At 38.3% G+C, this 15,227-nt stretch overlaps 1 protein-coding gene across 3 annotated transcripts in view; it reads left to right on the top strand.

Moving 5' to 3' along the window:
- The window catches only part of CEP162 (centrosomal protein 162), a 91,791-nt gene extending 83,962 nt beyond the window's left edge, over positions 1-7,829 (top strand). For all 3 annotated transcript variants that reach the window (XM_067702655.1, XM_067702656.1, XM_067702657.1), the window contains one exon: positions 6,273-7,829. In XM_067702655.1, the coding sequence (XP_067558756.1) occupies positions 6,273-6,482 (210 nt within the window). In that variant the 3' untranslated portion in view covers positions 6,483-7,829. The remainder of the gene's footprint in view (positions 1-6,272) is intronic.
- The last annotated feature ends 7,398 nt before the right edge of the window (positions 7,830-15,227 follow it).

The raw sequence follows: 15,227 nt of genomic DNA on the forward strand, positions 1-15,227 counted from the left end.
GGCAGAAAAGAAAAGGCCCCAACTAGAGACAAGAAAATTATGAATGGGAAAGCTCACCAGTAAAGGCAAATATAAGTAAAGGTAGGAAATCATCCACACACAAATATGATATCAGAACCAGCAGTTGTTGAGAAGAGGAGAGTACAAATTCAGGATATTAGAAATGTATTTGCAATTAAGAGACCAGCAACTTAAAACAATCTTGTATATATATAGACTGCGATATCAAAACCTCATAGTAACCGCAAACCAAAAGTCTACAAAAGAAATTGAAGATGACTAAACCCGTTGGAAAGATATACCATGTTCTTGGATTGGAAGAATCAATACTGTCAAAACAACTATACTACCCTAATCTACAGATTCATTGCAATCCCTGTCAAATAAACGCATTATCAAAATGCGTTTTTCACAGAACTAGAACGAAAACTTTTAAAATTTGTATGGAAACACAGAAGACCTCAAATAGCCAAAACAATCTTGAGAAAGAACAGAGCGAGCGGAATCATGCTCCCTGACTTCAGACTATACAACAAAGCCACAGTCTTCAAAACAATGTGGTACTGGCACAAAAACAGACATAGATCAATGGAACAGGATGGAGAGCCCAGAAATAAGCCCACACACATGTGGTCAATTAATCTATGACAACGGAGGCAAGAATATACAATGGAGAAAAGAAAGTCTCTTCAATAAGTGGTGCTGGGAAAACCGGACAGCTACATGTAAAAGAATGAAATTAGACCATTCTCTAACACCATATACAAAAATAAACTCAAAATGAATTAAAGACCAGATACTATAAACCTCTTAGAGGAAAACATAGGCAGAACACTCTTTGACATGAATTGCAGCAATGCCTTTTTGAATCTGTTTCCTAGAATAATGGAAATAAAAACAAACGTAAACAAATAGGACCTGATTAAACTTAAAAGCTTTTGCACAGCCAAGGAAACCATAAACTAAACAAAAAGACAACCCACAGAATGGGAGAAAATATTTGCAAACGAAGTGACTGGCAAGGGATTAATCTCCAAAATATACAAACAGGTTATGCAGGTCTATATCAAAAAAACCCAACAACCCAATAAAAAAAAATGGACAGAAGATCTAAATAGACAAAGAAGACAAACAGATGGCCAAAAAGCACATGAAAATATGCTCAACATGAGAAATGCCAATCAAAACCACAATGAGGTATCACCTCACACCAGTCAGAAAGGCCATCATCAAAAAGTCTATGAACAATAAATGCTGGGGAGGGTGTGGAGAAAAGGGGACAGGACCCTCCTACACTGTCGGTGGGAATGTAAATTGGTACAACCACTCTGGAGAACAGTATGGAGGTTCCTTAAAAAACTAAAAATAGAGTTATCATGACCCAGCAATCCCACTGCTGGGCATATATCCAGAGGAAACTAATTTGAAAAGATACATGCAGCCCAGTGTTCACAGCAGCACTATTTACAATAGCCAAGACATGGAAGCAACCTTAATCTCCATTGACAGCGGAATGGATAAAGAAGTCGTGGCATGCATATATATATATATATATATATATATAGTGGAATATTACTTAGCCATAAAAAAGAACAAAATAATACCATTTGTAGCAACATGGACGGACCTAGAGATTATCAGACTAAGTGAAATGAGTCAAAGACAAATATCGTATATCACTCATGTGGAATCTAATTTTTTTAAAAAATGATACAAATGAACTTACTTACAAAACAGAAACAGACTCACAGATTTCAAAAAACAAACTTATGGTTACCAAAGGGGAAATGTGTTGGGGAGGGATAGATTAGGAGTTTGGGATTAACATATATACACTACTATATATAAAATAGATAACAACAAGGACCTACTGTATAGCACAGGGAACGCTACTCAATATTCTGTAATAACCTATATGGGAAAAGAATCTGAAAAAAAAGAATATATGTATAAATATATAAATGAATCACTTTGCTGTACACCTGAAACTAACACAACATTGTAAATCAACTATACTCCAATAAAGTTAAAAAAATAAAAAAGGAACAGTGAAGTCAAAAGGCTGCTCTAGCAGCACATATAGTGAAACCTTTGCATCTTCTGGAGAGACTTATTTCCTAGATTAACAGTGCAGATGCTTGTAAGAAGCTACAGGGTAATGTTTTTTGGTTTTGTGGGTTTCTTTCAGAATTGAAATTACAGAACAAATTTAATGCTTGTAGCACTTGTGAAAGGGACCTTTTAAACCTGTGTTTTTCCTTTCTATTTGGAAGCTGCTCTCAGCTCTGAGTTCTATTATAGTGAATATGAGGGGAAGCCTTCATGACCCACCTGCACCAAGGCATACTTATACTACCAGTATTACCACTGTCAGTGTATAGAAGATGACCGTATCAGGATATAATTATTTCCAAAAAGGCATATATTCCTTGTTTAAAAAAAATTAGCAAACCAAATTCAACAGCACATTAAAAGGATCATACACCATGATCAAGTGAGATTCATTCCTGGGATGCTTTAGCATATGCAGATCAATCAATGTGATACACCACATTAACTGAAAGATAAAAATCATATGATCATCTCAATCAGTGTAGAAAGAACATTTGACGATATTAAACACTCATTCATGGTAAAAAAAAAAAAGTCTTAACAGATTAGGTACAAAATGAATGTACCTCAACACAATAAAGTCCATAGATAACAAGACCACAGCTAACATCATACTCAGTGGTGAGAGACTGGAAGCTTTTCTGCTAAGATCAGGAACAAGAAAAGAATGCTCACTCTCACCACTTTTATTCAGCATAGTACTAGAAGCCTTAGCCAGAGCAATCAGTCAAGAAAAATAAAGGCATTAGAATTGAAAAGGGTGAAATAAAATTGTCTCTGAATGACATTATTTTATATATAGAAAATCCTAAAGACTCCACCTAAAAACCGCTGGTCAACAAATACAGTAAAGTTGCAGGATACCAAAATCAGTATACAAAAATCAGTAATGCTTCTATATACTAGCAACAAATTATCTGAAAAATAAAACAATTCCATTTACAATAATACAAAGACAATAAAATACCTGGAAATAAATTTATCTAAGGAGATAAAAGATCTGTACAGTGATAACTATAAGACATTGATAAAAGAAATTGAAGAAGACACAAATAGAAAGGTATTCAATGTTCATGGATTAGAAGAATTGATATTGTTAAAATGCCCAAAGCCATCTATAGATTCACTACAATCCCTGTCAAGATTCCAATGGCATTTTTTACAGTAATAGAAAAAACAATCTGAAATTTCTATGGAACCACAAAAGACCACAAATAGCCAAAGTAATCCTAAGAAAGAAGAACAAAGCTGGAAGCGTCTCATTTCCTAATTTCAGACTATATTATACAAATATATAACTGTAGTAATCAAAACAGTATGGTCCTGGCATTAAAAATAGACACATAGACCAATGGAATCAAATCAAGAACCCAGAAATAAATCCATGCATACATATTTGATAAGGGAGCCAAGAATACTCTTTGGACAAAAGACAGTTTCTTCTATAAATGGTTGTGGGAAAATTTGATATTCACATGCAAAAGACTGAAACTAGACCGTTACCTTACACCACACACAAATATTAATCCTAAATGGATTAGAGAAGTAAGACCAGAAACCATAAAATTCCTAGAATAAAATATAGGGGGAACATTCCCTGACATGTCTTGGCATACATCCTTTGTGGATATGACACCTGAAACACAAGCAGTGAAATAAACAGATGGGACTACATCTAACTAAAAAAGCCTGCACAACCAAAGAAATAATTAACGTGATGAAAAGGCAACCTATGAAGTGGGAGAAAATATTTGTAAACCACACATCTGATAAGGAGCGAATATCCAAAATATTCAAGGGACTCACAACTCAAGAGCAAAAAAAAAAAGTTAAAAATGGGCAAAGGACCTGAATATACGTTACTACAAAGAAGATATTTAAATGGCCAACAGCTACATCAAAAGGTGTTCAACATCACTAATCATTAGGGAAATGCAAGTCAAACCCACAGTGAGCTATATCAAAAAGAAGGGCTATTATCAAAAACACAGAAGTAACAAGTATCAATGAGGATGTGGAGAAAAAGGAACCCATGTGCACTGTTGGTGGGACTGTAAATTGGTGCAGCCAGTGCTCATTGAAGTATTATTTACATCAGCCAAGACATGGAAATAATGTTAAGTGTCCATCAGTGGGTGAATGGGTAAAGAAAATGTGATATATTATATATACATACAGTGGAATGGTATTCAGCCATTAAAAAAAAAAAAAAAAGGAAACCCTGCCACTCGCAACAACATGGATGGACCTTGAGGGCTTTATATTAAGTCAGACAGAGAAATACAGATTCTATGTAATCTTACATGTGTACTCTAAACAACCCCAAACACGCTGCAACAAAGATCAGATTGGCAGTTGCCAGAGGCAGGGTGCGGGGAAATTGGGGGAATTGGGGGAAGGTGGTCAGAAGGTTAAAACTTCCAGTACAAGATTTTGAAACTTACGTGAGGTGACAGATGTTAACTAAACTTACTGTGGTAGTCATTTCACAGCCTTTACATATGTCATGTCACTACACTGTATACCTTAAACTTATACAGTGTTACATTAGTTATGGTTAAATGCCAAATTTCAATATATAATAGACATCCAAAATTTTCAAAGTTTAAAACTTAGAATTGAAAATTCATACAGCATTTTGTATTCCGCTTAACTCAAGCACGTGTTTATACAGTACTTCTGAAATTCTTTCATTTTAGAATTATGAAGTTACTCTGTAGCCAGGCAGAATTATAAACGAAAATTTTATTGGGCTTCCCTGATGGCACAGTGGTTAAGAATCTGCCTGCCAATGCAGGGGACATGGGTTCGAGCCCTGGTCTGGGAAGATCCCACATGCTGTGGAGCAACTAAGCCTGTGCGCCACAACTACTGAGCCCGCGTGCCACAACTAGAAGCCACCACAGTGAGAAGCCCGCACACTGTGCAACGAAGACCCAATGCAACCAAAAATAAATAAATTTAAAAAAAAATTTTATTGCAGAGGTTCAGCGGGTGTAATGTTTGGCAACATTATTGACTTTGTTGCCCTAATTGTTTTTGTATGTCTATAGCTTTCTGTGGTTTGAAGTGCCTGTGACTAACGATTCCCTTATGATGACGTATTTTGAAATTATAAGAACAGTGTTGTAAGCTACTGGACAAGGTACACTCATTTCACAGTTGAAAAAAATTGACCCACATAAGCAAGGCAGTCTAGTGTGGTAGTTAAGAGCAGGGACTCTGGGGCCACCCTGCCTGGGTGTGAATCGTGACTCCGCCTGCAGTGGGTTCTGTGTGAATCTAGGGCAGATTAATTTTTTGTTTATTTGTGCGTCTCTTTCCCTACCTGTTAAATGGGGATGAATATGTAGAATATCTCCTAGTGTGTTGGCAAGATGAAATGTTAACATATGTAAAATGCTTAAAGCCAAGCCTGGCACGTGATAGATGTATGTGCTTTTATCCTATATAATTCCTGCTGCTACAATGTATGGTTCATTAATGACATGTGTTGCATTAAAACTGTCTTGATTGCATCCCAAGTACTGTTCTTAAGAACAGCACTTTAGGGACTTAGCTGGTGGCGCAGTGGTTAAGAATCCACCTGCCAATTCAGGGGACACGGGTTCGAGCCCTAGTCCGGGAAGATCCCACATGCCGCGGAGCAACTAAGCCCATGCGCCACAACTACTGAGCCTGCGCTTTAAAGCCTGCAAGCCACAACTACCGAGCCCCCATGCCGCAACTAGAGAAAGCCTGCGCACAGCAAAGAAGACCCAATGCAGCCAAAAATTAAATTAAATTTTAAAAAAAATCCTTAAAAAAAACCAAAAACAGCATTTGGGGGATGTTTGGATTCATTCCAAGGTATTGGATGCTTTAAATGGTACCCTTCCCCCCTCCCCCCACCATGGCTTAAAAGAAAAAGACTAAACTCCATAACTCCCTATCAGAATTAGATACTAAAATTCCCACTTACTCTTTACTTACAAGCCTGTTTATTGACCCAGCGGGGCCCGTTAGGTAATGCTCCCCTCCCTCTTCCTCCCTCCCCTCTGATATATAGGTCACAGGTTTACCGTCATCAGCATCGTCCCACTTGAGCTCTTTGAGGCTATTAGAGGTTCTTCACCCACACTATGAACCCTAAAAGTAATTCGGCATTTTTTAATTTGCAGATAATACAGCAGACACACCAAGTAGTAGAAACCGAGCAAAACAAAGAAATTGAGAAATGGAAAAGACTTGCACAGTTGAAGAATCGTGAGCTGGACAAGTTCCGCACGGAGTTAGACTCGATTTTGGATGTTCTCCGAGAGCTGCACCGGCAGGGGTTGGTCATGCCAGTTGCTTTGGCAGAAGAAGTGAAGGCACCAGAGCATTACTAGAAACTCACATTTCATGTGACCTCACAGAAAGGCCTGAAGATGGACGGTGGATGGGGTCTCTGTCAGAAGGATGCTTTTGAAAAAAGTGTTAACAGTATGTTGCCAGAACACAAAAGCAACATTTCAAAATAAATTACCCTTTACCGATTAGGAGGGGAAAAAAAGAGCAGCATTAATGGTGTATTTTACTGAAAATCATTAACCAGTCACATTTTAAATAATTTATGGACAAGTCCCTTTTTGTCAGGTGACTAGAACTAGTGAGATTTATTGCAAAAGTTCTCACTTTCGCGCTAGATATGCAAAGAAAACAAAGTTGCAAATACCTTGCCGTCATTGACTAAGTGTGTATTCTTAATTCCTGGCCAGAAGGACAGCTCCTCTTTCCCACAGAGACACAGAGGAATGTGAGCACAGAGGCTCGGACAGGCACTAGAGTAGTGGCGCTTCCGTGATCATCCTGATGAGAGTTGTAACTTCTGTACAAGTAGATAGGGAGTGAACTCTCGTGTTCTCCCAGATTTCCACTCCTACCTCTAGGTGCCTCATTTTGCACCTGATGTAAAAGTGCAAAATATATTTCACAAGTAATAGGGGAATTTGATTTATTCACTGTTTTAATCTTTCATGCTACATGTCTTAAATGTCAGTTCCTTTTTTGTAACTTTAAGGTTATAAACAGAATATAACATTTTTACTTCATTTAAAAAGTAAATATATGTTCACTAGAAAAAATTAAAAACATGCATAAAGGTAGCCAGATTATTCTTTTGTTTTACAATTTCATTTCCAAAAGCAGATAGTGGGCATCCAAGATAACTGGTAAGTTAAAGCTGCAGCGACTTTGTTTTCAAATGTTCTGGCCCAGTGCTGTCCAGTAGAAGGATCGTGCGAGCCACATGTGATTTTAAATTTTCTAGTAGCCACATTTAAAAAGATAAAAAGAAACAAATGAAGTTAATTTTGGTAATTTATGTAATATATCTAAAATAACAATATAAAAATTGGGTTCTTACATTCTTTTTTTCATACTAAGTCCCCCAAATCTGGCAAGTTTTCCATTTATAGCACATCTCAGTTTGGACCAGCACATTCCAAGTGCTCAGTAACTACATGCCAGCAAGTGCAGTTCTAGAATAATCATTACAAAGTGAAATGCTTTATAAAGGACAGTTGAAATAAATCTTAGTGAAATTGTAGGTAGCAAATGTGAAATGTGGAAATTAAAGGAATGCAATTAATGTCCAGAATTTTTAATGTCCTTTTCCTAAGAGGGTAGAAAGCATTAATTATAGTTTGTTGTTTTTTATGTGAAAGAATTTTAAGTTATAAACTATTTTGTTATTATTTGAGTGTGCTTTTGTCGGTTTTTTTATTTGCAAACCTGCTCATTTATAACTACACCCCGCCCCCGTTTGTTTTTTTTGACTATCCATGGGCCGTTCATTCTAAGCACAAACACAGCTGATTCTGAAACACAAGAAGTACAGACACTAGATTATCACTTACAGAGAAAGTACATCCTACATTGATGAGGACTCCATATTCTGTTTTGGAATAAGCTGTGCACATGGCACAGCTTCAGTTTTACTTACAGAGTAAAGGTCCATACGTACTATCAGAACTATTAGTTACAACTAGAAACCTTGGGGACCATACCCCATCCCTTAGTTATTGCACTGAGGGTCTAGGATGAGAACACAGAAGGTGGACACATTTAGGCCATCTTGAAAAGGAAAGCTTTTATGAAGATTCAGACTCCAGAAATTATCAGTCCTCTTCTACCACTTCCATCTCCCTCACAATGTTGTAGGACACCTGCACCCACAGGCCTTCCCTTCAGGAACCTGGTCAAGATACATGGTTGCTGCTCTCACCGCTGCTTTTGTGCAGAGATTTCTGATTGGATCTATTGTGAGCCCACAGCATTCCATAACTAGTATCTACCCATCAACCCTCAGAAATCCAGGCTTTAGTATTAGGGTCCCATTCTATATTAGAAAAACCCTAAATTTGTGACTAAATGCCAAGAAGATGGAAACATCTATTCCTCTTTCCCACTCACACTTCCTAAGGGCTCTAACTGGGTAGGTCTAATATCTGCTGGCATGTTATATAACAGGTAAACTTACTTGGAATTGGACACTTTGTAGTTACATAACTATTCAATGGCCTCCTACTTTGAAGAGCCCCTTAGCAATGGTTGGAATAGTGAAGTTGGAAAGTTTCCTAATCCAAGTTGCGGATAATTCTACTTTAGTATTTGAGCCTGTTAATTGTAGCCTTTTTCAGTTTCTATCGAAGAGTCTTTAATGAAAAGCACATGTATTCCTTCTCAGCACCTGTCCAGCTTGGTAAGGGATTAGTTCCTAGCATAACTTAACCTATTTCCTTCCCTCTAAACCAAAGTAAGTCCAGTTTTCTCTCCAGGTTTGCTGAAAGCTTCCATCACCACTACTTAAATGGTGCAAACGGGGAAACATTTTTTCCCACCAACACCTACTCTCTAGGATTGTTGTAACAAATCAGTTTGAAGAGCAGTATTAATTTCAGAGGAAAGGGGGAGAGGCACCAAGTTCCATTAGTAGAATAAAATGGGTTGTTAGTAAATTCAGTAACAAGAGACGAGACTTTGTGGAAAAGGGGACAAAAAACGGGGCGCGGGGGGGGGGGTGCGATAATTGTACCAGGTGTGCATCCTTGGAGCACAAAAGCGAAGAGGCAGGAACATGGCAGGAGTCTGGTCCAGTGGAGCTAGTCTCAGTAAGCTTGGCCTGCTCTTGAACTCCTGGTGGCCTGCCAGTGGTCCCCACCTTAGGGTATTGATATTACAATGAGAAAGTCCTGATGCAGAGAACAGATCATAGAACTGTACGTGGCCTGTGTTAACTCCTTGGAGAAGGATCTAGAAGCTACTTGGGGGAAGGATTTGTGAGGCAGGCAAAAGTGAAGTCATTAGAGAAGGACTGTTGACAAAAGGGTTAAATTGACCCTGCTCATTGGAGAAGGCTGAGTGGAATGAAGCATCTTGGTTTTTTCTCCCACCGGATTCAGGCAGTGTCAGCGATCAAAGATATTTTCATGCCCATGTCTTACCTGTTTTGCTCATTATCAAGGCCACGTGCAAGGAACCCTAATGAGATCAGGCAGGTGCTCACTCTCCTGGCTTGGGGTCAGAGCCTCATAGCAGCCTAGTCCCTCATATAGCAGGGGCTTAATAAATTTATCACCTTCTCTTGTCCTTTCACCTCCATCTACATACAACCCTCTGCTCCCTCCAATCCCCAGAGATCACATCTACTCTCATACTCATGGTACAGCCACCACTACCAGCAGGGTAACATTGGGTCTGATCCCTACCTTTCATTTCTCCTGAGTGCCAGCCCCTGTTCCTAATTCCTGTCAGAATCACCCACTGTTCTCATAAAAGTCTGCATGTTTGAAACCAGCTGCCCACTCCCCTGAGTTGCAGCATTCTCCAATGAGTTCCAAACTCTAAGGCATTCTTGACCCTTTTCGTCAATCTGGGATGCTGTAACAAATTACCATAGATTGGGTGGCTTAGACAAGGAATTCTGGAGGCTGAGAAGTCTGAGATCAAGGTATCTGAGTGAGGGTTTGCTTCCAGGCTGTCTCCTCATTGTATTCTCACATGGCAGAGAGGAGAGAGAAGCAAGATCTCTTGGGACATTTATAAGGGCACTAATCCCATTCGGGAGGGCTCTACTCTCACAACATCACGGAAACCTAATTTCCTCCCAGAGGCCCCGCCTCTTAATACCATCACACTGGGGAATAGGTTTCAACAGATGAATTTTGAGGGGACACAAACATTCAGTCCATACATTGAGTAACTTTTCCCAACATGGAGTCATCAAACCTGTAGCCAATTTCTTCAGAATAATGCTTATATCAATGTCCTTTTCCATTCCCATGTCCACCACCACTGAAGCCCTGTCACCATTTCACTCCTTATTTTTCTGGTAGAGGTTTAATTGATTCCTCTGCTCCAGTGTTCTCCTCACTCCAAATAGTCCGCCAAACAGCACTGCCAGCTCTGCTTGAGCATTTCCCCTTCCCAGTTCACTCTGTTGTTTTTTAGGTGTAAATGTCAGAATCCTTACCCCGGCCTCCCTCTCCAGCAGACTTCTAATCTCTTACCCAAATCCTCCCTATGTTACTACTATTTGTACTACCGTAATAAATTTCCACAAACTTAATGGCTTAAACCAGCACAGATTTATCACCTTACAGTTCTGGAGGTCAGAGGTCCAACACAGTTCTCACCGGGCTAAAAGCAGGGTGCGTTCCTTCTGGAGGCTCTAGGAGAGAATGTTTCCTTGCCGTTTCCACCCGTATCCCTCGGCTTTTGCCCTCCGCTTCATCTTCACCGCCAGCAAGCTTGCATCTCTCTGAACGTTCTGCGGTTACATCCCCTTCTGACTCTAAAAGCAGCTGGGAAGTGTTCTCTTTTAAGGACCCATGTGATTAGATTGGGCCCACCTGGATAATCCAGGCTACTCTTCCCATGGCCTCCTCTTCCCATGGCCTCCTCTCAGGATCCTCTTTTCCCACCACACTCAGGTATTATGTTGATGTGACGCTCACCTTGGGTAATGTTTCCTCTTGTGAGCAATGTAAGGGTTGAGACACTTAAGAATGGCTTTTTTGTTTTTCTCCCTTAGTCTTTCCACATTCGTTACACCTGGTGAGATTATATGACTTCTGTTTATTTGCAGCCGAACACTGATCTTCTTTTAAAGGATCACGTGTTTAAAAGGCTAATAGACAATTTATTAGAAGGTATAAATCCTCTTAGATTTTTGTAGTCCCTTTTGCCATGTACAGGAACATTTTCACAGCTGGCCACCTTGGGGAGGAGGGAGGGGCATTATTTTGCCCACCATACTCCCCTCATTCACATCAATGTGCAGATCTTCTAACCGAGCCACCTATACTCCCACCTCTACTCACTTCCTCCTCCTTTCCACTGGCCATCTCACTCCCACCACTTCCTTTGTTCACATCCATATCAGGATTTCATGATCAAATCTTCTCTAAATGGAACTTGTATCCTGCATCTAACGTCTGATCACTGTTCTCATTACATATGCACACAATCACACACATACATCCCCTACCCATCTCTTTATTTTCCTAGACTCTCCTAGAGGAATCAGTTCCATCATGATGATGATGATGATATTGACAATGATTGCAGGGGCCTCTCAAGGACTCTGATAAGGAGGGAATCATTTTAAGGCTGCCACAGAAACAGGCTTAACTGCTATAGTGTTTAATGGAATCAACTAATAGTTCAGCATTTTAAAAAATTTTTATATCACTGTATTTAAGATCTTAATGAGAATTTTCTTTAGCCACTAACCAAGATTTTACTTTAGGACAAAACTCTAAGAGGATTTCTATCTTCCAACTAATCGTCTGCTAGCCTTTTAAACACGTGATCCTTTAAAAAATGATTAGTGCTGGGCGGCATATTAACAGGAGCCATATGATCTCACCAGATGTAACGAATGTGGAAAGACTAAGGAAGAAAACAAAAAGCCATTCTTAAGTGTCTTGAACCTTACATTGCTCACAGGAGAAAACATTACCCAAGGTAAGTGACACATCAACGTAAGGCCTGAGCGTGATGGGAAAGCTGATTTCCGCGATCATACAGTTATGCCGCTAATTTGTTAGGTGCTAAAACAATTTCCTCATTGTACTTGTTCCTAATAAGTATGGAACAGTTTAGTCTCTACAAAAAGCAGGCTAAACATTTTCCCCTGCTGCCGGATCTCTGGGTTGAATGTCCGCATAAGAAGGACATGATTATACTTCATACAGAAACTCTTCCTGAGAAATAATAAGCTTTTAGAGGGCATAACTGCTGTTCCCCCAGTGGAGGGCTAGAGTAGGGTTGGAGGGAACTATTAGAAATACAGTAGGTCTGAGTTGAGGTACTGCTGCCCTGACAGCCAAAGATATCACTGATATCTTTAAGGATAGACATTTTCCCAAAAGTTCAATGAGTGAGGGAGTATGTGAACAATAAGTAGATTGTTAAGACACAGCTGCATGTAGTTAGCACCACAAGTCAATTATACTATGTTTTGATATTTGGAAAATAAGTATCCCATTTTTCTTTGAAAGTGCAGTAGTAGTAATAGAAATGATAAAGAAAGAGCCATCTTGGAGATAAACAATAGAATAAGCAATTCTAAATCTGTTGGATTCCTTGACAATATGCAGGAAATGAGCTGTTAATGCAGGGCTTACACCTGCAACGTATAAAACTAGTTTTTTCAGCAGACAAAGGGAACAAAGTCAAGATTCCTGATCTTGAAAGGTTTACTATATGGCAGGAAAGATCAGAAAACTACATCTAGCCAAATATGAATAAATGCAATAAAAGTATTATGAAGTGTGAATGGAGCACAGAAGAAAGAGAAATTCCTTTCACCTGGGTTCTGGAGAGCCTTTTCTGGAAAAGAGATGGCCAAAGAAATGGGTGGAACTTTGGCAGAACAGGATGTAAGGAAGTGAATTTAAAAACTGATTCTAAAATTCATATAAAAATGCAAAGGACCCCAAGTACCCAGAACAACTTTGAATAAGAAAAATGAAGTTGGAGGACTTACACTATCTGATTTTAAGACTTTTTGAAGCTACAGTAATCTAGAAGTATGATATTGGTGTAAAACTGGCAAATAAAATAATGCAACAGAATAGAATGTCCAGAACTAAACCAACACATATACGGACAACTGATTTTCAATAACGGTGCAAAGGCAAATCAGTGGAGAAAGGATCTCTTCAACAAATAGTGCTGGAAGAATTAGATATCCATATGCAAAAAAAAAAAAAATGAACTTTGCTCCATACCTCACAGCATACACAAAAATTAACTCAGAATGGATTATAGATCTAAATAGGAAATCTAAAACTGTAAAACTGCTAGAAAAAAACGCATCAGATTAAACATTTATGACTTGGGTTTGGCAACTATTTCTTTGCTATAATACCAAAAGTATGATCCACTTAAAAGAGAAATTGATATACTGAACTTTATCAAAATGAAGACAGTCTTCAAAACTCTTCAAAAACATTGTTAAGCAAATGAAAAGACAAGCCATAGAAACTATTTGCAGATCATATATCTGATAAAGAATTTATATCCAGAATAAAGGACTCCCAAAACTCAATAATAAAGCAAACTCCCCAATATGACAATGAGCCAGACTTGAAAACACACCTCAGAAAGATATCCAGATGGATGATAAGCATATGAAAAGATGCTGAATGCCATTAGCCATTAGTGAAATGCAATCGGAAACCACAATGAGATACTACTACACACATACTAGAATGAATAAAATTAAAAAGACTGACCTTACATAGCTTTGGCAAGGAAGTAGAGCAATAAGAATTCATATACACTGTAAGGAATTTACAGTAATACACTTATTTTAGAAAACTGTTAAGCAGTTTCTTTAAAAAGGTAAACACCTTACCGAAAAAAAAAAAAAAAAAGGTAAACACCTATCTACCATATGACCCAGACATTCCTCTTCTAGGTGCTTTAGAAAATAAAAGCATGTGTCCATACGAAGAATTGTAACCAAATATTCACTGCAGTTTTATTTATAGTAGCCAAGATTGTAAATAACCCAAAGATCCATCAGCAAGTAAACGGATAAACAAATTAGGGTCTAAACAAGTAGGGTCCAAACACTACTCACAATGAACTACTCAGCAATAACTCAGCACTAAACACTACTCAGCAAAAAAATAATAAACATTAATACACACAACATGGATGAATCTCAAAATAATTATGCTGAATGAAAGAAGTCAGACAAAATAGAATAGATACTGCATGAATCCATTCATACAAGTATCTTGAAAACGCAAAGCAATATACGGTGATAGAAAGCAGATCAATGGTTCCAGGGGAAGAGATGGGGAGGGAGGGATTACAAAAGGGCAGGAGAAAACTTTTGTGGGTGATGGGTGTGTTCATTGTCTTGACTGTGGTGATGGTTTCTTGGAGAAACACTTAGGGCAAATGTATTAAATTGTATACTTTAAAAGTGTTAAAAATTATTTTGCCAAGTATACCCCAAAACTATTTTAAGAAAAAGCAATTCAGTCCTGACCCACCTCAATGCCTCACTGGAGTGAGATGATAGCCCCTCATTCTGTCTGCCTAACAGGAAGGGGCAGGGGAATTTCTCTCATGGAAGATAACATACGTAGCATCAATGGATTTTTCACTCACAATGTCTGCCAAGTAATAAAAAATTTCTAGACATGAAAAGTGTCAAGACTGCATGATTGATAATATGAGAATAAGAAACATTAGACAATAGATGCAAACCCACAGATGATGTAAAGAGTTAAAAATAAAGACTATACAATAATTACCTTTAATATATTAAAGAAAATAGAGGCAATTATGGGAAAATAGATGACAGTATAAAGATGTTCACCAGAGAAATACACTGGCATCTATTTTTAAGAAAAATCAAACTGATACTCCAGAACTGAAGCTTTCAGTTCTGGAAAACATGGTGAATTGAGCTGATTTGGATCTCTTTTAAGTAAAACTTTTAGTAATGCTGGATAAAATACAACAACAACTAAAATAATATAGGGCTAACTATGAAGGAGAGAGAAGTTCCCAGGTAACATATAAAGAGGACACTTAAAGCCAGAATGGCAAGTTTGTAAGCTGATGCC

This window comes from Pseudorca crassidens, chromosome 13, assembly GCF_039906515.1.
Source record: "Pseudorca crassidens isolate mPseCra1 chromosome 13, mPseCra1.hap1, whole genome shotgun sequence".
Lineage (NCBI taxonomy): Eukaryota > Metazoa > Chordata > Mammalia > Artiodactyla > Delphinidae > Pseudorca > Pseudorca crassidens.